Source organism: Dermacentor silvarum, chromosome 4 (assembly GCF_013339745.2).
Source record: "Dermacentor silvarum isolate Dsil-2018 chromosome 4, BIME_Dsil_1.4, whole genome shotgun sequence".
NCBI lineage: Eukaryota > Metazoa > Arthropoda > Arachnida > Ixodida > Ixodidae > Dermacentor > Dermacentor silvarum.
This window is the reverse complement of record NC_051157.2, coordinates 182,095,035-182,114,918: the sequence shown is the minus strand read 5'-3', so window position 1 is coordinate 182,114,918 and position 19,884 is coordinate 182,095,035. Positions and strand designations below refer to the sequence as shown.

At 45.4% G+C, this 19,884-nt stretch overlaps 2 protein-coding genes across 4 annotated transcripts in view; one reads left to right on the top strand and one right to left on the bottom strand.

The window, feature by feature from the left end:
• LOC119450816 (translocating chain-associated membrane protein 1) overlaps nt 1-10,174 on the top strand; it is a 45,552-nt gene extending 35,378 nt beyond the window's left edge. For 2 of the 3 annotated variants that reach the window (XM_049666255.1, XM_037714311.2), the window contains exon 11: nt 8,119-10,174. In XM_049666255.1, the coding sequence (XP_049522212.1) occupies nt 8,119-8,231 (113 nt within the window). In that variant the 3' untranslated portion in view covers nt 8,232-10,174. Of the gene's footprint in view, nt 1-3,979; nt 4,032-8,118 lie in introns of all 3 variants that reach the window. The other variant, XR_007466560.1, reaches the window with a different exon arrangement.
• The window catches only part of LOC125945072 (uncharacterized), a 369,870-nt gene that overhangs the window by 62,243 nt on the left and 287,743 nt on the right, over nt 1-19,884 (bottom strand). The gene's annotated exons all lie outside the window — the stretch shown is intronic.

Here is a 19,884-nt window from a genome sequence, read left to right as displayed (position 1 = left end):
TGCTAAATCTTCTCAGGCTGAAATATTGAAGGTGCAAACAATAAAAGAAGGCCGGCCCACGAAAGAGGCCACGTTTCTACCAGAAAGCGTGCCTTCGTACATAGTGTTCACCACCAGCGTTTCCCGGTAAACATTACGGTTACATAAGTTGCAGTTGCCAGTAAGTTTGAGAAACAGTCAAGGATCTTTGAATGCTATCACGTTCCACTCTTGAAGGCGAAGCTTAAGCGTCCTCAAAATTTTTCTTTTGCTTGCTTCTATTATTATAACCTCCCACTTTAACTGTTTATCGATTGAAAATGTCTGAAACTTGACAGGTAGAGATATTACTGGGACATAAGAATCAGAGCCATACACTACTTACCGGGCATGTGCCTAAGTTGAAGGCATTGTTAAAGCAGCATAGCTGTTGGAGCAGAAAACCATGCAGTTTAGCAGAATTTTCTGAGCCTTCACTGCATTAAATCTTTGGGCAGACGAGCCAGCCAAAGTGTACTTCAATTTGGGGAAATTCAAAAGGCACAGGAGGACAGCCAATTTCAACTATAGCTCCCATCAAAGTTTCATATTTTTAGAAAGGCCATAATGTGCCAAAGATTGACAACTCTTACCCAGAGTAAAAAAGCAGTGTTCAATTCCTACAGTGCAGGGTGTTACTTGTAGAAGAATTCTATGATGTTTGGCAGTGTGTCAAAAAGCTATAAATGAAATTCATTTTATGGAATGATAACGAATTATGGTAAAATATAATATTTGTCGGTCGACTTGAAAATTTAAGGCCTAGTACGAGCATTTTGAATAAAGTTTATGCTTTAGACTCAGTTAGCCATGCCTTTCTTGTCTGTTCTTGAACTGATAGCAGCACCGTTGCATCTTTGTGGCATCGCCATCTGCTGCTTGCAAATACAGTTAAACTGGAAAAAATGTCCGATTTAACAAAGCTGTAATTTATCGAATATGTCAAGCAAACAATACGCAAATCACCATGCTTTTATTTACTAAAGAAATCTGTGACCTTCATTTCTATTTTGCACAATGTCGATGCAGAAGGTGCAATTCTTGTTATCTAGGGACTGATAAGCACTCACAGTGGCGAGGGCCTTGGATTTTCCTTCGCAGCTGGTAGCAGCGTGATAGCAGTCTTCATCCGAGTAGCTGGACTTTTCAGCTTGTACATTCCGAATATTTTTTTCCAGTGACCTGCTTGAGAACAGATCGTTTATAGTGGTATACAGTGGAATCTCGATGATACGAATCTCACGGGGTCACGAAAAATATTCGTATTAGCCGAAATTCGTATCATAGAAACACAATTAAAACTAGCTAAATTACGGGGGGATGAGAGCATCAGATCGCGAAAATCGCGAGAAACATTTATTTTTGAAAACCACGCGTTTCGGTATCTGCAACGCCTAATCTACGCTGTATCAAAATGGTTTGGCTGAAAACGCGCTAAAAGTGGCCGAAAAAGATTTATTCGTCAGTGCGCAGGGCGAGAAAACAGCTTTAAATCGCACAAAATCGCCGCAATTCACGGAGACATATCTCGTATTTCCCGCCACCGAGCGCCGCCATCTTGGTATCCTTCGAAAGCTCAAAGTTTCGCCGTTCCACTTCTCAATTCGTCCGTCGTCGCCATCTTGTAACAAACGCGCAAACTCAAAAGAAGCGCGGGTATGCGATAGGTAGTCACACGGACCCTCCAATGAAAGCGGCCTCCGATTGGCTGCCGTGCTGAAAGGCGTCTCTCTATTGGTTGCTCCTGTGGCAGGGGCAAGATGGCAACCGCAGTTGTCGGCTTCGTAAACCACGCCGGCGTCTTCACTTGACACGCACGATTTGGATTACTGAGAGCTCCCAGGTTAGTGATGGATCGTCGCTTGTTGGAGAAAACATTTCAGACTAAGCACGCCTTCGGAATACGGAAGCGCAAGCCTCCTATGGCAAGAAAAATACGGCGATTAGCGGGAGAAGCGGAGGAGCACCCGACTGAACGTGCTGCGCTACCTCGCACCGTGGATTACGTGCCGCGCTATCTTGCACCGTGTGACTCCGGCGGCGAAACCGACAATCGCCCTGTGCCATCGGCACCGATAACGCAGTCGACAGTAGACGCGCCAACGGAGGCTCCCGAGCCTCGGCGTATGGCCGCGCGAATCAGCCGAGATAGTATCTCGGTAGACATAGCTCGCTGCGACTAGGCAAAATGGCGCAAACACAAAGAACGCAGCCCGAAGCACAGCAGCCACTCCGTCCGATGGGCAGTCGCCGAAAAGGAGGAAAAGCACGAAAGCAAGAAAAGCGCCACCACTTCAAATTCTTCGCGTCAATTTGTCGGTCGCGGCCTCCGCGCTGTCCGGCGCCGCGTCCGCGCCTCCGCACCAAGAGAGAAAGGGAGAAAGGGCGTGACTGCGCGCTGTTCTCTTCCCGGCCGTCGGTGGGGCGGCGTTTATTCGTATCAACCGACACGGGTAGAAAATCGATTCGTAACAGCCGGACTCTAGCACGTTGCAAAGTAATGGGGCTTGGCTGGGACCACAGAAAAATTCGTATAATCTGGAAATTCGTATTAGCCGTGATCGTATCACCGAGATTCCACTGTATCTAGAGGGTTTGAAGCACTTGCCTTGCAGTGAATTAAAAAAAAAAAAAGCTTCTCGCTGTAACCACTGCAGATGAATCCATGGTTGCCATCGATGTGATCAGGGATGGTGACCCTGCAGTTCGAAATGCACTAAGCAGAAACTACTTACACAGTATATTTACGAGTGTCACAAACACTGGCCAAGATGGAAGCCGGTCTGTGTAAACACAAGGCATGTTGTCATCTTCATCCAGTGGCCGATCTCTTCTTCTTCGAGTGTCACGTAGCGCGTGACACTCTTGGCGCATCCAAGGAGCTGCAGCATAGGAAGGGTAGTAAACCTTGAGCCGCGAAACGTGGATGTCATGGGACAACAGGTCAAAAGACGTAGCGGGACTTTGGTTCGATTTCTTATGTGACGTCAATAACTTATCGTAGCCTGTGCATCAAGACAGCAGCTTTTTGGAAAGCCCCACGTGATGGGATGGGGACCAATGTAAAGGGCGAGAAATGTTCCTGCCATTGCCAGACGATTCTCACTGATGATTATGCTAATGTAGCTTCAATTCGTTTGGACACTAATGCTCACTTTGCTTCTCTGCAACACTATGTGCTTGGCGCTTAAGAGGGTCACTCAAATTGTTTAGTGTGCGGCCAAATATGTCAGAATTAACTAGTTTGATTCTGTTAAATAATGCATATTTTTACCAGGACTACAGTGCCGAGTCCAATTTGTCAGAATTAACGATCGTCGAATGAACAAGATTTTACTGTACCAGTGGCTGAAGCCGTCCTTTCTTTATGCAAGCATGGAATGATAAGCAGTACTCACTGCTGCTGAGGCTGGGCTTGTTGGTTGCAACTTGCTTTCGCTGAAGTAATGATGGTGGTAGTGATAAGCCGCATGAATCAAGACAAGGCATGTAGAAAGATCATGAATGGCTGAGGCACATGGAAGTTACGCTGTAAGGCAATGGCGAGTTTTCTGTTAGTGTATGAATGCATGCATGCTTTCTGGTTCTTCTTTGCTTAGCTAGGTCACATTTTAATGGTGTTTGCATATGCACATACAGTTGCATTAACTTTTGCTTTTGCACATTCACTTGCCACAGTCATCGTGCGAGAAAAGGAACAATGCGCATTCTCATTTCTTTATTTCATCTTTCTTTTAGAAATGTATAGTTTGCATGAGTATACACATAGAGCCCATAATAATCATTGACACATTCCCGGCTCAAATGAATCATCTGATTAGGCAGTGCAATAAGTAGGTTTTCCTTTACTGCAACCGTCAGTATGTCTAATGCTGCTGCTCAATTTACAAAGCAGGGTTGGACAAAATTAGCTGTTACTGCTACATGTCAATTGCATTATCTTTCTTTGGTTTCGTTGCAGAACAATTGTCCAAATTGTCTAGAATTCTCGAAACGCAGTTGATGTTACGGAGGTAAGCTATATGGTTTTTGGTCTGCACAGCAAAACTCTGGTCTCATCTCGTCTCACGTGTATGGCACTTTTCTTTGTAGTGAACTCTAATTCGTCGTCTGCTCTGTTACTATACTAACTCTGACCGGGTGGCGTTTCACGGGGCAGGCTTGTGGTGGCGGCCGACTGGGGGCACTTGTACTGTAGGCTTCGATGCATGTGGCTCTGGTTACTGTGGGTGAATGCATCTGGTCGTGGGATGACTTGCGTCATTATTAAACTTATTAGCTTTTCCGCTAGCCGCTTTATATTCAGGCCTCGCACGAATACTACGCTTTGTGCTCTTCAGCACCTAGCTACATGCAAAAAAAAAAAAAGCCAGAAGTTCAATTAGTTTTACATGATTGTTACAGTGTTCTGCTTCTAGTTTCTGTGGCTCATTACAACGTTGAGTAACTGACTACTCAACAAAACCTCATCAACCCAGACATGAATGGAGGCGAGAAGGCTGTGGAAATGTGATGCCCCCCCCCCCCTTTCTTTTTTAATGGTTCTCATATAAGATCGTTGAGATTTAGTGAATTTCACACCACACTTTCGATGCAATGTGGCTTGTGTTCAGTGTCATACAAATATTGGCAGCCTATGCAAGAAGTCAAAGAAGGAAAAGAAGTCAAATGAACGTCGTAGAATACTATTTATTCGCCAGTTCAAAGCTGACACGCTAGTATCTTTTGGCAGACGATATCTCCACTACGGCATGCCTCATAATCAGAATTGGTTTCGGCATGTAAAACCCCAGAAAGAAGAAGAACGATATCGGTACTGTGTCCTCCAACCTCTGAAGCCCCTGGGCCACCTTCTTTGTTGTGGCATAATCATTGCTGCACGGTCTTTGTGCAGCAGGCCTGCTTGCCCTGTCTTTTTTTTCCTTTGTGTTCATTGTGCTCAGAAGTGTGCAGTCGTTGACCAAGATTTTAGTGGGCATCAATGAACCATAGGTGGTCAAATTTAATCTGGAACTTACAGCCCCTGTCTTGCTTTGGAATGTTAATACAGTAGAACCCCGCTGTTACGTTTTTCACGGGACCGTAAAAAAAAAACGTAAGAGCCGGGAAACGCAAGAGCCAGGAAACAGGAAAAAGTGAGAAATGGGAGCAGTGTTGAACTGCACACAATAATATTTTAATTCTTACGTGCGACAAAAAGTAGTTTCGCCCGACAGCCGAAGTATTGATTGCGATGAGCTATACAAAGTAAGAATAGTAGTTTTATCGTCTGTATAAACTTGTAAACATTCGGTTATTAACAAACATAGTGTCAGCGCCCACAGGCAAACATGAACACATCACACTCGATGAGCGCGGACACGCGCACTTAAGCGCCGCTGCAGAAGCGAGCGAAGTGACCTTCGTGCTGTTGTCTATCGCTTCAACCCAAACTGAGCGCCGAGAACACGCAGCACGCACAAAGCCACGAGCCGCCGACGCACCTACACTGCGTAGAATCTGCCCCCTAGCAGATCGCTTTCAAGATACGGCCCGCGGGAGCGCGCGCCGCCGCGCAGTAGAATGCCAGAGCACAACGCTGCCCGCTATCCTCCCCCCCCCCCCCCCCTCGCTCGCTCTCTCGCTGGTGCCTCGAGCGCAACGGAAGGAGGCGCGCTTCCTCCCTGCTTTTCTTTCGCGCGCGAGACGCGGTCGTCGGCTCCCCTCACACGCTTTCACTCGCTCATTCAGCATACGGCGCGCGGCGACGTATGCTGTATGTGCGAGTGAAAGCCTGCGAGGGGAGCCGACAACTGCGTCTCGCACGCGAGAGAAAGTATACGGCGCGCGGCGACGGCGTTATCGCCCTTGGACTTTATACGGAACATCTATGAGCCAAAACCAATTTTAGGGCCGCAACGCGTCATAGAAATCATCTTTAGATAGCAAAAGCGGATATCAAAGGCCATACTTTTGCTGGCGGAAACCGAAACTACGTAATAAATGTCGCACCCAGCACTTTGGGCGGCCAATGCCATCGTCAAGCAACCAAGCCAAGCGACATGAAAAGTCAAAATGGCCACTCGGGCCGGCGCGGGGTGGCACTTCGCAACGTATGATGTGGGAACGGTCCCACAGTTGCGACGTAACAGCGGGGTTACCAATGCATTGGGTTCTATGGGAGCTGTGCCGGGACCGGCCGAAAACGACGTAACAGCCGGGAAAACGCAGCACCCGGGAACGTAACAGCGGGGTTCTACTGTATACCTGTCTGTCAATAAGCCTGTTAACTTTGGAGGAGTGGCTCAGTGTCTTAATGAGCATTCTTGCCGGCTTTCAACGTTGAATGGTTTGAAACCTTTTTCATCATCACCTTTATAGGACAGGTAGTTCACATCTTAATAGGGAAACGTATGTTCTGGCATAAGTGCCTGTACAGTATGTACAGGTATGTAAATGTACTGGTAGGTAACAACTTAAAGTGCTTGAAAGTCCTTGAAATTAAAAAAATTATTGCTTGAACACAACAATTTTAGGAGGGAAGGGGCATTTAAATGGTATAGCTGCTGGTTCATCTGGCATGGAGTGTTCCAGCGCTCATGCTGCTATAGACAAGTGCCATTTGGCGTCCCAGAAGGTGAATGCTAGTGAACATTGCCAGTGCTGACTATGTCCAGTGTGATAGTGTTTACTGCACATGACAGATGCTGTTAAACTGGATCAGCCCAATCTATTGACTGCGTGCAATGTGAAAAACCTGCGTGCCAAAGAGCATCACTACATACTTACGATTTTCTGTGGTGACTTCTTTGAGGCAATGCATCCGAGTGAATTCAACGCAGTTGCCGTGCGCGAATTCATGGAATGCATTGTGGTTTTGCTTCCAACGGTGTTTGTTTAATTCAGACTCAGCCCTGTTTGAACAAATTCTTCAGGTTCTGGTGTAGTATGAAAGGCCAGTATTATTCTCAACTTGCGCATAGCACTCAACAGACCACTAGTGTGCAATGCTCTAGTGTGTTGGATGCGTGGAAGCCCAGGATAGTGAAGGCCGTCGTGACATTTTCATGCTGTGGATGGTGCACACACTGTACGCTTGAAGAATAAGGAAGTTATGTTGCTGGCTAGGATGACTGGACTGTACGAGTTGAGGCGGCCAATGACACGAAGTAAATGACGAGGTCCAAGAGCACGAGGAAGATTCCAAGAAAGAAAGTCACTGAGCTGATCCTCAGCATTAGCTTAGAACACTTTGCATACTGCAAGCATATTTGCAATATAGAAGATTTCACTTTACACAGCTCATCTAGAAAGGTGTGTGGAGAAGCACCTTGCACCCAGAAAAGGTGGCCGTTGGTGTGTGTACGTGTTTGGGAGCTGACTTTTGCTCATGGCGTGACTGTCAATGCCACAAAGTGTCTCCAGCTGCCTAACACCCCAGTCAGAGGGGCACATTTAGTGACTTTTGAGTGAGGGCACTTTACTGCTGTGTGTCAATCTGGCAGTGTGTTGCTGCATGGGAAAGGGAAGTGTAATTTAGAATTAGTGGCAGTGTCGGGTAAATGAGCCTGCATGTTGTATACTACAGCATAGTACTGTGCATTTGGAAGTAAAGTGCTGAAAGTGGTCAAGTGTCGACAGTGTTGTGTTCATTGCATGTGACGCAGAGACATTTATAATATTTGAAATCGGGGTGGGGGTTCAAAATTAGCACCGACATAGCATTGAATATTATTATTTTTGAAGCACTGCTATCGAGGCTACACACACTTCAATGCAGTGAAGTGATTTAAACTAATGCTCATGCCAACAATAGCATTCTACAGTGAGTGTCATTAAACCTTTGTATGTGACAGCCTGCAAGGGGCACTAACGGGAAGTGGATTCGCTCAAAGTGACGCTTAATTTGCCTGTCTGACATGCATGTAACAAGCCTTCCTGTACTTGCATGGCAGCTCGGCATATCGTCGGACTAGTATGCTAGTTTTCTTCACTGAGTATATATTACACAAATCAGACACATTGCGATGCTGCGTATGACTCATAGCTGAGGGAAAAAGAGCAGTAATTTGGCGTAAGTCTTTTTATGCCAGTCTCATTTGTGCTTGCATTGTTTTGCAGCCACCAAGCGAGCAGCAGACGAGGATGTTAACGAGCTTCCCGAGGTGGACCAGAACGCTAAGAAGGAGCTCCGTTCTCGCCACCTCGCCAGTCCTAAGGCCAAGAGGAGCTAATCTCTGCCCCCTTATGCAATGTTTTCTTTTTTTTTCTTCTTCTTCTCTGTCCACTACTCTCAAGCTCTTTTATCTTTTGTTCTTTCTTTTTATCCTGCCTTTTCACATCGGTGGTCTCTTCGATTGGACCTTTAGAACTGGCTGCAATAGCGGTCTCTTTCGGCTGTTCAGCACTTCCAAGGCATCATGAAGACATGCTGTATGTGTGTTTGATCCAATTCAAAAGCAAAGAACACGTGTTCTGCCCCAGTGCGGGAAATTCCCAGTGAACTGTACCAGTGTGTGATTGTGAAACACAAGTTGTAGCTAGAAAGTGCTCAGGCTTTCCAGCTTGTAGCGTCCGCATTGTAACCCTTGGGTCGAAACTGTGCGCATGCCTCTTAAACTGCAGCAAAGCTATACTCTCAATTTAAAAGGGCCAGACAATGCTGGCAGGAGCTGGACTAGTAGTTATTTCTCTCTCCCTAAAATAACTGTTCCCAGTGTTGCTTTTTTATTTTGATTTGTGAGGAACATAGTGAGGGAGTATCTTGAACAAGGGCTATTGCCTTCGACCACTTTGTATTGCAGTGTCTTTACAAAATTTAACAAAAAGATACTGCATACAAGCAAGACATTGCACTACTTGCAGCTTAGCACGAAACATCCTAGTGGCAAACAACCATCGCAAGGTGAACAAAGGCAGACGAAGGAAAATGGTTGCACCAAAGTATCTCGTATTTCTACCATTGTTGTCTTTAACTAGGCTCTTGAACAACTGAACTGGAAGAGGCTCAAAAAGTGACAGCAAGGAAGCACATGCTTAAGGCTCTTACGGTGCTTTCACATGTTGCCTTCTGCTGTGCCATTTTGTTGTTTGCTGTGCTCAGTACTGGCTATGAGCCTGTTTGTTTGTTCTTTCTGCACTGTGCCTCCCTGGTGAATGACTCGAGGAAGAGGACACGCAGGTCCTCATTCACTCTAACACACTTCCAGCAGACGTGCCTTTCTGCTCACATGCAGTGGTCACCCTTGAACTGTGCTTGAACAAGGAAGGTTCTATGGTATCCGCTAATCGGAGGGACTGCTCTCGCCTACTTCTGTCTGTTCAGTTCTTCTGTTTATATTTTCTCCTTTTTTTTTACCGTTCCTTCCTTTCTGCTTTTCCATTTTGAGAGGACCATGTGCTGCAGTGACAGGAGCCCTTAGTTCACTCATTTTTATGCAAAATATGTTCTTACCACCACCACTGTGTCGTTTCCTTCCTTTTCTGTCTTTCTATTGACTATTCTTTCTCTCCTTCTTTCCCCACTTCATTTTCGACTCCTCTTGTAAAGCCTGGTGATCTACTATACTCCATTTCATACGTAGCAGGCAATGTTATGAATGCTAGAGGGATTTTTAGGTCATATGCATGACCTAAAACTAGTGCATCAAATATGTAGGCGTGTCATTCAATGTCGTATCAAGACCAACTTTTGTGTCGACAAATAGGCCTTATTACGTGGAAGTCTTTCATAAATGTGCACCTCTTTGCCACTGGCCGAGTGGAGTGACACGTTTCGTCGACCAGCGACCACAGCGCACTGATGACAGTAGCAGCCAATACATAGTATGTCGCACACTGGAAGCACGAAAATGCACAAATAATACGTGATTCGACGTAACCTCGTGTCGACAAATTCTAGTTCTAATATATACAAAGTAATTATTCTATGGGAAGGGTCTGCAGACCAATGACAACTGCACTGCAAAATTGCGTAGTGCGAGATTTCATTGACATGCACTGCATGCGTAGCTTCAGCAGCATTGCCTGCTAAGTATGTAACGTGGAGTGTGCTGTGCCGCCCGTTCACCTTGTAGTCCTGTCTGCTCGAAGCATACACACCACCCACATGCTCCACTGAGTGAGAGTTACAAAACAATCTTTGCTTTGTAATAAAATGCCTTTTTTTTTTCCACAAGTGTTTCTGGCTCTGTTGTGGTCTTGCCTTCTGCTCACATGCTACCGAGTGAATCGTGAGAGCTATGCATAAAGATAATTTTCCTTAAGTCTTTGGTGGTCACAGGTACTGCTGAAGCATTGATGGCGGTTTGAAAACCCAGCAAAAAATGTAAGCTTTTCACTCTCCATCGAACATGGCAGTAATAAGGTGCAAGGTTCTACCACATACTTGCACAATTATACTCTTACTACTAAATGAGTGTTAAGCTATGGGTGTGTGAATAGTGGTTTTTGAGACCAAATTGAATGTTGGACAGAAGCGAATCAAATCAAATATTGAATACTTTTCGTGAACACCCATTATTGCCATTAATATAAAACAATGTTCACATCCCAGTTATCTTAAAGTTGGCAAGTTTCTGCCATTGCATAATACTTTGTAAAGCATTGTTTATTAAACACACAAATGGAGCATTAGGAGCAAACAAGTTTCTTCGCATGCACAGGGCTCTTCAGAGAGTGCAAATGATGACTGTACAGCCTGTAAAGTATGGCTACTTAAGTGACATAGTCTGCTCCACTATGAAAGTTCTCCTGTTTTATGTCCTTACTATGCCCACTGGCGGGAAAGTTTACCATACTTTTGCTCCAATTTCATGTTTAGGTGCAATTGACGTTTTGAAATATTGAAAAAGTATTATAAAAATACTAACATTTACGGATAGTAACCATTCGACTTGAGCGAATTTAATAGGACACTATTGGATATGTTATTCGAAAGTTTAGAATATTTGCACACCACTAAACAGGACCCCTTAGCTTTTCCCTGAATGGCCGCACGAGTGTGGCTGAAATTGTTTTATTGCAATAGCAATTATATGGACACTCGAGGCGCATTTCTGCCGTCGCCGTGAGGTTCTGTATAAAGTCAACGGGCAATAGAATCGTCGCGCGCCGTATGCTGTATGTGCGAGCGAAAACATGCGACCGTGAGTCTGCAGTCGCGGCTCGCGCATGCAAGGGGAGGGAAGGAAGCGCGCAGCCTTCCAGTGGCGCACAACGCTCCAGAGAGAGGGTGGGAGGTGGAGGGGCCGCGCGCTCCCGCTGGGCGGGAAGCCTGTGTGTGTGTGTGGGGGGGGGGGGGGGGGGGGCGTTCTGTGCCGCGGGGGCACAGCCCGCCCTCCCTGTGTTTTCGTGGCTAAGATCGCGTTGATGCGAGCGCCGGCAGGAAGCGCAATTCGCTCGCTGCTGCTGACGCCCTCCAGCGTTTTGACAGCCAGTTTCCGCGGTCATCGAGTGAGATGTGTGCACCTTTGCTTGTGCATGCGTGACACGTCATGTTTGTTCACTTAGTGTGCCTATGTTTACAAGTTTATACGGCCGATAAAACTACTATCCTTACTTTGTGTAGCTGTACACGAGTTTGCTGTCGCAATCGATGCTTCGCCTTCCGGGCGAAACTGCGACTTTTTTTTTATAGTGGTGTATTTGATGATCACATCATACCTACCACCAGCCTTCTTGAGATGGTGAGAAACCGAGTGCAGGTAGATAACTGCCTTGCACTTTTGTATTGTGGGAGTAGTGTAGTCGGCGTCACAAGTTGACATATTGTTAGATCTGAGAAAACATTTTCATTTCCGAGCAGTTAGGTACTATAACCAGTAAAACTGTGCAGTGCTGTGTTTTTTCAAGCGAAGCTTATATTGCGTTACAGATTTCGGTGGCGGCGTAGTCACGCAAAAAGTCACGTGTGGCGCATACCTGCATTGGATTTGCGGGTATGAGCCGGGGATGTGCTGGTTTGAGCCAGGGACAAGAAATAAAGAAGGAAAAAAAGAAAGCAGGTACGGGGAAAGCTGCGTCGGATCACGTGACGCGCGCGACCTATTAGGGTCGTTTGGTGTGTCGCGGGGAGGGAAAGGGAAGGGGGTTGGCGCGCGTTCCGACGGGCTTCCCTCACCGCAGATCCGTCTATAGGTTCCCGAATGGGAAGACCGCACGTGGTGCGTTCTGCCGATGAGCAGGCTGCGTTTGAGCAACGGCGCCGCGAACTCGCTCGGGAAAGGGCTCGCCGTCGGCGTGCCGATTCTAGCGTGAGGGCTTCCGAAGCCCAGGCGAAACGTCAGCGAAGAGCCGCGGACCCCGAGTTGCGGGAGCGCGATGTTAAGGTCAAAGGTCAGCGACGAGGCCGCCGACCTCGAGTTTAGGGCAAATGAAGCGTAACGCCTGCGGCAGCGTCGTCTTCCTACAAGCTTCACTTGCCTCCATTTCCTCGACAGGGGAAGGGATCTGAATTTTTTGTATATACTACTTGTATGGCCTAGACGTCGAAATACCAGGACTCATAAATACTTTTCAGGTTTTTTCAGATTCCACATATAATTTTTTATGCCAACTGTTTACTAACAAATTTTAAGTTTGCCGGTATTCAACTTTGGTATTCTTAACCAAAGTTGAGTCAGATGGCACTGAAACTTTTCTCAGCATTGAAGTAGTGCAAGTGTGCTGGAAGCGATCTGGAGAATGCAGAATGAAAGATTGTTAAACATCAAGTTAGGTTGGACCACAGAATTTGCAAATCAGAGAGAAAGCCGGCTATGGATAATTATTGGAATTTCGAGGAAAGTGCCAGGAAGGAAATCTTTTATGGCAACTTCATGGGTTGTTTTCTTCTTCTTGATGTCGGGTCTGAATGTTTGAGAATGTAATTACAGAAACAGCTATATCGAGACCAGACAACACAGGGACATACCGCAGAAAAGTTGTGTATGTCAGTGAAAATATTTTTTTACAATGTTAGATAATGATTATCTATCCAGAGAGAGAGAAAGCAAGAGGTGAAAGGTAGAGCGGTTAACCAGATTAAGTGCCTGTTTTGCTACCCTGAACAGGGGGATGGGGTAAGGGCACAAAAGTTAAGAAAACAAGAGAAGATAAAAAAAAAGATAAATTTAAGAATGCATCAGTTTGCATGCTCTATAGTTTTTCGGCCAGCCCTGCTATGACCTTTGGGTTTAAAGCAAGAAAGCCAACTTATCAGCATTTGAAACTGGTAAGGGTGAATTTTCAAACTGGTGGCACAAGAGCACGGAATACAAGCTAAAATTAACCGTGAAAATTTACAGGAAGGTCTGATCATGGCAACCAGTTGAAAAGGCAAACCAATCATAAGGCCTTGGTAGCGACACTGCGCATGGAAAATGTGTCGTAATATATTAAAAAGTCAAGGGCACTTGGGTGGATGAATGCAAAAGCATTGCGACATCTTCCCGATGACAACTCATTTTATGAAATGTAATGGTTCTATTTTCACTCTGCCTTTCACGTGATTTTTGGTACCACGTGACTAGACGGCACATTTTTTCAAGGCCATAGTGCAACGACCCACTTGAGGGCTATCGTCTTTAAAATAGTCTTGCTAAAATTTTGAAGCCTTGCAATGACATATATACTAACATGCTAGTTGACTTCAAGTGGGGATATGTGTGACCAGAATTTGCTGTTGTCATTGTGCCTGGTACCCATGGCACATACCGATGAAGCTGATGGCCATGCAAGATGTGATGCGAAACCACCCAGAATTAAGAAAACAACAACTATAATATATACAGGCACAAAATGAGAGTCGAGTCATTTTGTGCGAGGAGGGCAATGCATTGAAGTTCTATGACACCGCAAGGAATATAGCAATAATCATGATTTACCTTTTCTTTTTCCACTTTTTCCAATATATCCACGTATGCGTCCTGTACTCCTTGATTACGCAATGCCTCCATGACTGCTGGTATCTCTACTGAACTGAATGCCTTTTCATAATCTATGAAAGCCATATAGAGAGGTTGATTGTACTCCGCAGATTTCTCAATTACCTGATTGATGACATGGATGTGATCCGTTGTAGAACAATATATCCCTTCCTGAAGCCAACCTGTTCTCTTGATTGATTGAAGTTTAGTGTTGTCCTGATTCTCTTGGTGAATATTTTATACAAAACTGAAAGCAAGCTAATAGGCCTGTAATTCTTCAATTCTTTAACGTCTCCCTTCTTATGGATTAGTGTAATGTTGCAAGGCCATTCTAACTTCATCGCTAGTTATATCAGGAGCCTCTGTCCATCACAATTTCGAACTAAGGTAGCGTGGCTGCTCTGGGTACTGTACAGGTCAGTATAGAATTCTTCTGATGCTTTTACTATATCATCGAAATTGCTGATGACATTACCCTGCTCATCTTTCACAGCATGCACGTTGCCTTGTCCTATGCCAAGTTTCCTTCTCACTGATTTCATGCTGAGGCCATATTTTTATGGCTTCCTCAATCTTTCCCAAGTTATAATTTCGAATATCTCTTACTTTCTTCATGTTGATCAGTTTTGACAGTTCAGCAAATTCTATCTGATGCTTTGTCGTTTCCTCATTAGGCCATTTGTTACTTGGGAGAGCTTACCTGCTGGTTGCCTTGGTGCCTTACTTGCCACTTGAATTGCTGCTTCTGAAGTCGACCTAGTTACAGTTTCATTCATTACTTCTGTGTTATCTTGATCTTCGATCCTGTTCTAAAGCTGCATACTTGTTTGCGATCACTAGCCTGAATTCATCTGCTTTTGTCCTTACTGTGTCTAGGTAGGCCGGTTTCTTCTTGACTAATTTTCAGATAATTTTAATACTGAAAGATCATTTTTCCAAAATAATCGTACTCAATTCAGAAATTTTGCTCTTCATATGACTAGTATAAATGTACAAAATCATGTCTTACCGATATGTAACTTACCAACTTGACATGAGCACTAACAGAATAAACGGTCAGGGCTACCACTAAGTGTCTGAAAAGTGGAAGATGCCTATCCATTTCCCTTTCTCATTACAGACAGCAGGAAAGGACTTGTGAGTAGTTTGTGAATTTGACTTGCAAAAGAGAAGGGGGAGGAAGTATAACTTTGATTAAATTGGAGGATAAGCAGATGTATTAGGACTATGTGGAGAGGGGCCCTCAGTCCAGTGCTCCTGTGGCCTCTGCATGCTGTGCTTTGGGCCCATTGTCACTGGCCATTTGGATCCGAGCAGGTCTGCACGGGGTCCCACGCACTCCTCAGGTGTAACAGAAATGTCGGTTGAATACATTCATCTGCTGCATTTTAAACATATGTATCACCACACATGGGCAATGTAAACTTGACTGCAGTAGCTGACCTTTCTGCTATATTTGGAAAGTAATATTGCCAGTGAGCTTCCAATTAAGTTTCATAAATAGAACTGACTGGATTGCTCGGTGTTGAGCATGTTATATATAAAAAAAATAATATACCATATTATATTTTTTAGTATATTATAGGGGACTTTGAAGACATTGCAGTCTATACCTTAATAAACCTATATATAAATGCGGTATGTGGTTACTTTATTATTTGTTTATGTCCACGATTGTATTTCAGCCTTTCACATTGTAGTGATCCTACTTAGTGCGCACTTTGCTTCACACTCATCACCTATGTAATATAGGTGATGAGCACCGTGGAAATAAAGTCAGAACAAAATGAGCTGTGTGGTTGCTTGCATTACCATAATCAACAAATGATACAAGTTCATGCATGACAGTTATGACATCTAGATAGGTTATGGCCTCGCATAAGACAGCCGAAAACAGTGACGTAGCTAATGGAGTTGGGGACGGGGGATGGGCCTCTCTTCAAAATTTGGGTGTTTGTTAGTATGCAGCCTGTGCAGCACCCTTCCCCCTCACCCTCCCTGTCCCGCCCAAGTGCGTGCCCCCAGCCCCCGACCGAAAAAAAAAAAAAAAAAAAAAAAAAAATTCTGGCTACGCCATGCACTGCCAGGGAACGCTGCAGCCAGCTGCAAAGCACAATCATCGCACAATCATAAAGCCCGCGCAAAAATTATGCTGTCGATGAGGATAGGGAAGTTCGAAACAGCGCGTCCCGCTCTTTGCTGTGTAGGTTGGGACTGCGCAGTTACCGAGCTAACGTTACCATTTTGCAAATAACGTTTTTGGCCCCACAGCACCCACCAGTAGACGCAAGGAGCGCTGGCAAACCCGGCCGCCATCCGGTCTCTTCCGAGTTGGCGTTGGAGTCTTTTTGAGTCGGCTACTCCGAGTGTCGCTGAGCACTGTCAAGCGGCACGACATGGCTACGCCCGGGCCTTTACATCGTGCGTAACCAGCGTGGTCAAAACTGTGAACGCAACAGGTGAAAGCACGGGAAGAAAGTGACGGGCGGTTTTGTGCTTGCGTGTGAAAGAAACTACCATAGTAAGGGACTATGAAACTACTGACGTACGCTACACTCGCGCGCGATCGACGAGCTACGTTACGTTGCGTCAGCGGGTTTTTCAGGAGCCCAAGTTGCAGCCAGCAAGCAAGATTTTGACGCATTTTTGATCTCACGAAAGCGAGCGATAACTGTGCTGCAGGATGCGACGCCGGCCGTGCATATTTGCTTCGGGTATCGTATCAGACCCAACAGCGACAGTTGAAGATTTGTTCCATTTCCAGCGAACGTATTCACCGGCTACAAATTCGTGATGCATGCATTTGTGTGCACGATTATACTGAAACCGTGCCGCATCGGCGAGCCTCAGAAGCGCCACCCGCAAGGACTTCCGACATAAGTGAATTCTGTGCAAAACCCAATGTATCATGATTTTTGCTGCCATCATGGCGGATCTCGGTGAAGTGTATGTATACAAAGAGTGCAAATTTTGGTGCAGCACCTGGCCTTTGTTGATGCTCTGTGATGCTGTGAGAAAGGAAGTGTTGCTATGTCCGCGATGGCTTTCAGGTGACCGCAGCGTGCCGTTGTACTAAATTCTCGCAACCCAAAACCTCGCCTGTAACAAGACTTTGATTCAAGTGTTGCTCTTCACTTGTGCTTCTCAAGATGCGCGTGTGTTTCGTCCCGAACTGCAATAGTAGCTACAACTACAGGTATTGCAAAGAAAAAGTCACCATCTTCAGCGTGCCGAGAGATCCGCAGCGCTTTCAAGAGTGGGCTGAGGCAATTCCTGGACCTCTGCGACCGCTGACATCTAAAGATTACGTGTGCGAAAAGCATTTTGCAAGCCACATGATGATACGTAATAAGTTCTTTGGCGAGCTAGGAGGTGAAGCGCTTTTAGGTCATCTAAAGAAACCTGCATTGCTTCCAGATGCAGTGCCCTGCATTTTCCCTCCTCCTCCTCAGAATCTTGCAGAAAATGTCAGTGGTGTCAACAAGATTGTCACGCAAGAGGCACGTAATTGCTGTGCAGAAAAGAAACGGCTGTCTCGCAATGTCTTGCCTTGCAACAATAACGGAGCCAAACGAGTGAGGTTGGAAGCTTTGTGCCGTAAGCCAGTGCCATCAATGGTTCGGAACAGCAGTGTTTTTGCAGAAAATACAGATGGTAAGGTTGTTTCTGCAGCAAGTACCAGAAGTGCTAAGAACATCCTTGAGGAAGATACACGCAATCTGGTTGATGCTGTGAAAAGCACCAACTGCTGTAACATCTTGATCAAAGAAGAGGCTGAGGCTGATTTTGCAAGCAACACCAATGATGTGAACAGCATTTTCAAAAAAGAAAGAAATGATCATGTTAATTTCACAGAATACTTCAGTGATGCCAAGAACACTGTCACGCATGAGACACGTAATTGCTGTGCAGAGAATAGAATTTCTGCAAACATCAGTGTCAAAGAAGAGGGTGATAATGAAGTTGACTTTGCAGAAGACTTTGGAAGGGCTGATAATATTGTCACAGAGGAGACACGTCATCTGGTTGATTTTGTAGTGAGCACTGGCTTTAGTAGCATTATTGTCAAAGAAGAGACACAAGGTGAGGCTGAATGTTGGGGGGATGCCAGAAATGTCATTGTTCTTGAAAAGGCGCGTAGCCAGGTTGGTTTCTCAAAGGATGTAATGGACATCAATGCTTTTAGTAAAGAGGTAACCAGCCAAAATGATTTTGCAGGGAACTCTAGCTATGCAAACATAATCATCAAAGAAGAGACAGGCAACCAAGTTGATTTCTCAATGGACGCTCCAGACATTAATGCTTTTAGTGAAGAAGTAACGAGCCAAGATGGTTTTGTAGAGAACACTGATTATGCAGACACAATTATCAAAGCAGTGACAGTCAACCAGGTTGGTTCCTTAGAGGATGCATGGGATCAGTAGTGCACCCAGGATCTCTGCCAGGAGGGGGGGGGGTGGGTTGACAATTTGCCAATACCATCTAAACAGTACTAATTTCAATTTCTTCACGAGAAATTGTCAAAAAATGCGCTTTTGGGTACTCGCAAACGATTACGCCTCTTACATCTTAGTTGCAGTACTCAAAGGTGCAAGGATAGAAATGGGGTTATCAAAAGAATGGGTTAACTCGGCCTTGGGGGGGTTACAACCCCCGAATCCCCCCCCCCCCCCCCTCGGTGTGCCACTGCATGGGATACTAACCCGTCTGGCAAAGAGGTAACCTGTTGAGATGGTTTTGTGTGGACCATCGGCTACGCAGTCCTAATTTATTAAACAGGCAATGAAGGTTGGTTTGCTCGGAGGATGCTCCAAACATTAATGCTGTCACTGAAGAGGTAGTCATTCAAGATAGTTTTGAAGGGAACAGCGGCTACACAAATGCAATTGTCAAAGAAGAGACGCAGAACCAGGTTGCTTTCACAGGGTACAGCAACAGTGACCGCAGTGTCGTCGCTGATAATCGGGTTCATTCAGATGTTCGTGAACACAAGTTTTCCGAGCACCAGTTGCCTCCCAGTAGGAATGAAGGGAAAATGACGGCAACAGGTGAGGTAGATGATTACACATAATAATGAATGTACATTTGAGGAGAAATGTGCAACTTATTGGTATGTCTCAAAACTGAATGGTTGCCTCTTGTGTGGACAGTGGGAGTAGTGTGGGCTACTTGATGTGCCACAAGCTATTATTTTGCTCTGTGAAATTGCTGCCATGTACAGTGCTGTTTGTGATGTAGTTTGCAAGTGTGGGCTGAGCTTGGTAATAATTGAAAACACAGTGCAACCACGGAATCGTATGAGTACCCCATTATGGCATAGAGGAATGAGTGCATTTGTTTAACATGCTGCACACGTTCTTATGCATTGCATCAGAAAGGGGTTACTATACACACTATGCACAACTTTCTGTGGCAGTGAAGGGAAAAGCAATGGGGGTGGAGCTTCTGTGCATGTGTTACCGTGCCAAGTAGTCTGGCAGCGCTCTTAGTTTCTCAAAACAGACACTGGGTGGCGGTTTCACTGTTGCCCAGACGCAGAAGGGAAGCAGTAGGGAAAAGCCGCAAATTGCCTTTGTAGCTCATTGCCACAGAAAGTTGTCTGCGAGTATAAGCAGTGTTTTGCTAAAAAATGAAATGAGAGCAACCTAAATGTTCCTGCTCAACAGCGGTTTACAAGGGCTGAGCTAAAATGATGAGCCGCTGCATGTTCCTATCGATTAAGCTCGTGGCATGAAGTCCAGCTTATTCGAGGTTTTAAAAGAGTGAAGTAGGGTGCTTACCAAGGAGTATTCAGTGTGTGCAGCACCATATGAACGATTTGATGCTGTCAGATGGCAGCATCCCAACAGAAGATAGCGCCGAGGAAGTGCTAGCATCTTTATATCAGAAGTGTCAAATGAATGAGAGCGCGAGCTTTTCTTGCTGATGATCCTCAAGGACCTACCTCTACATTATATGGCGGGAAGCCCCCAGGTAGTGA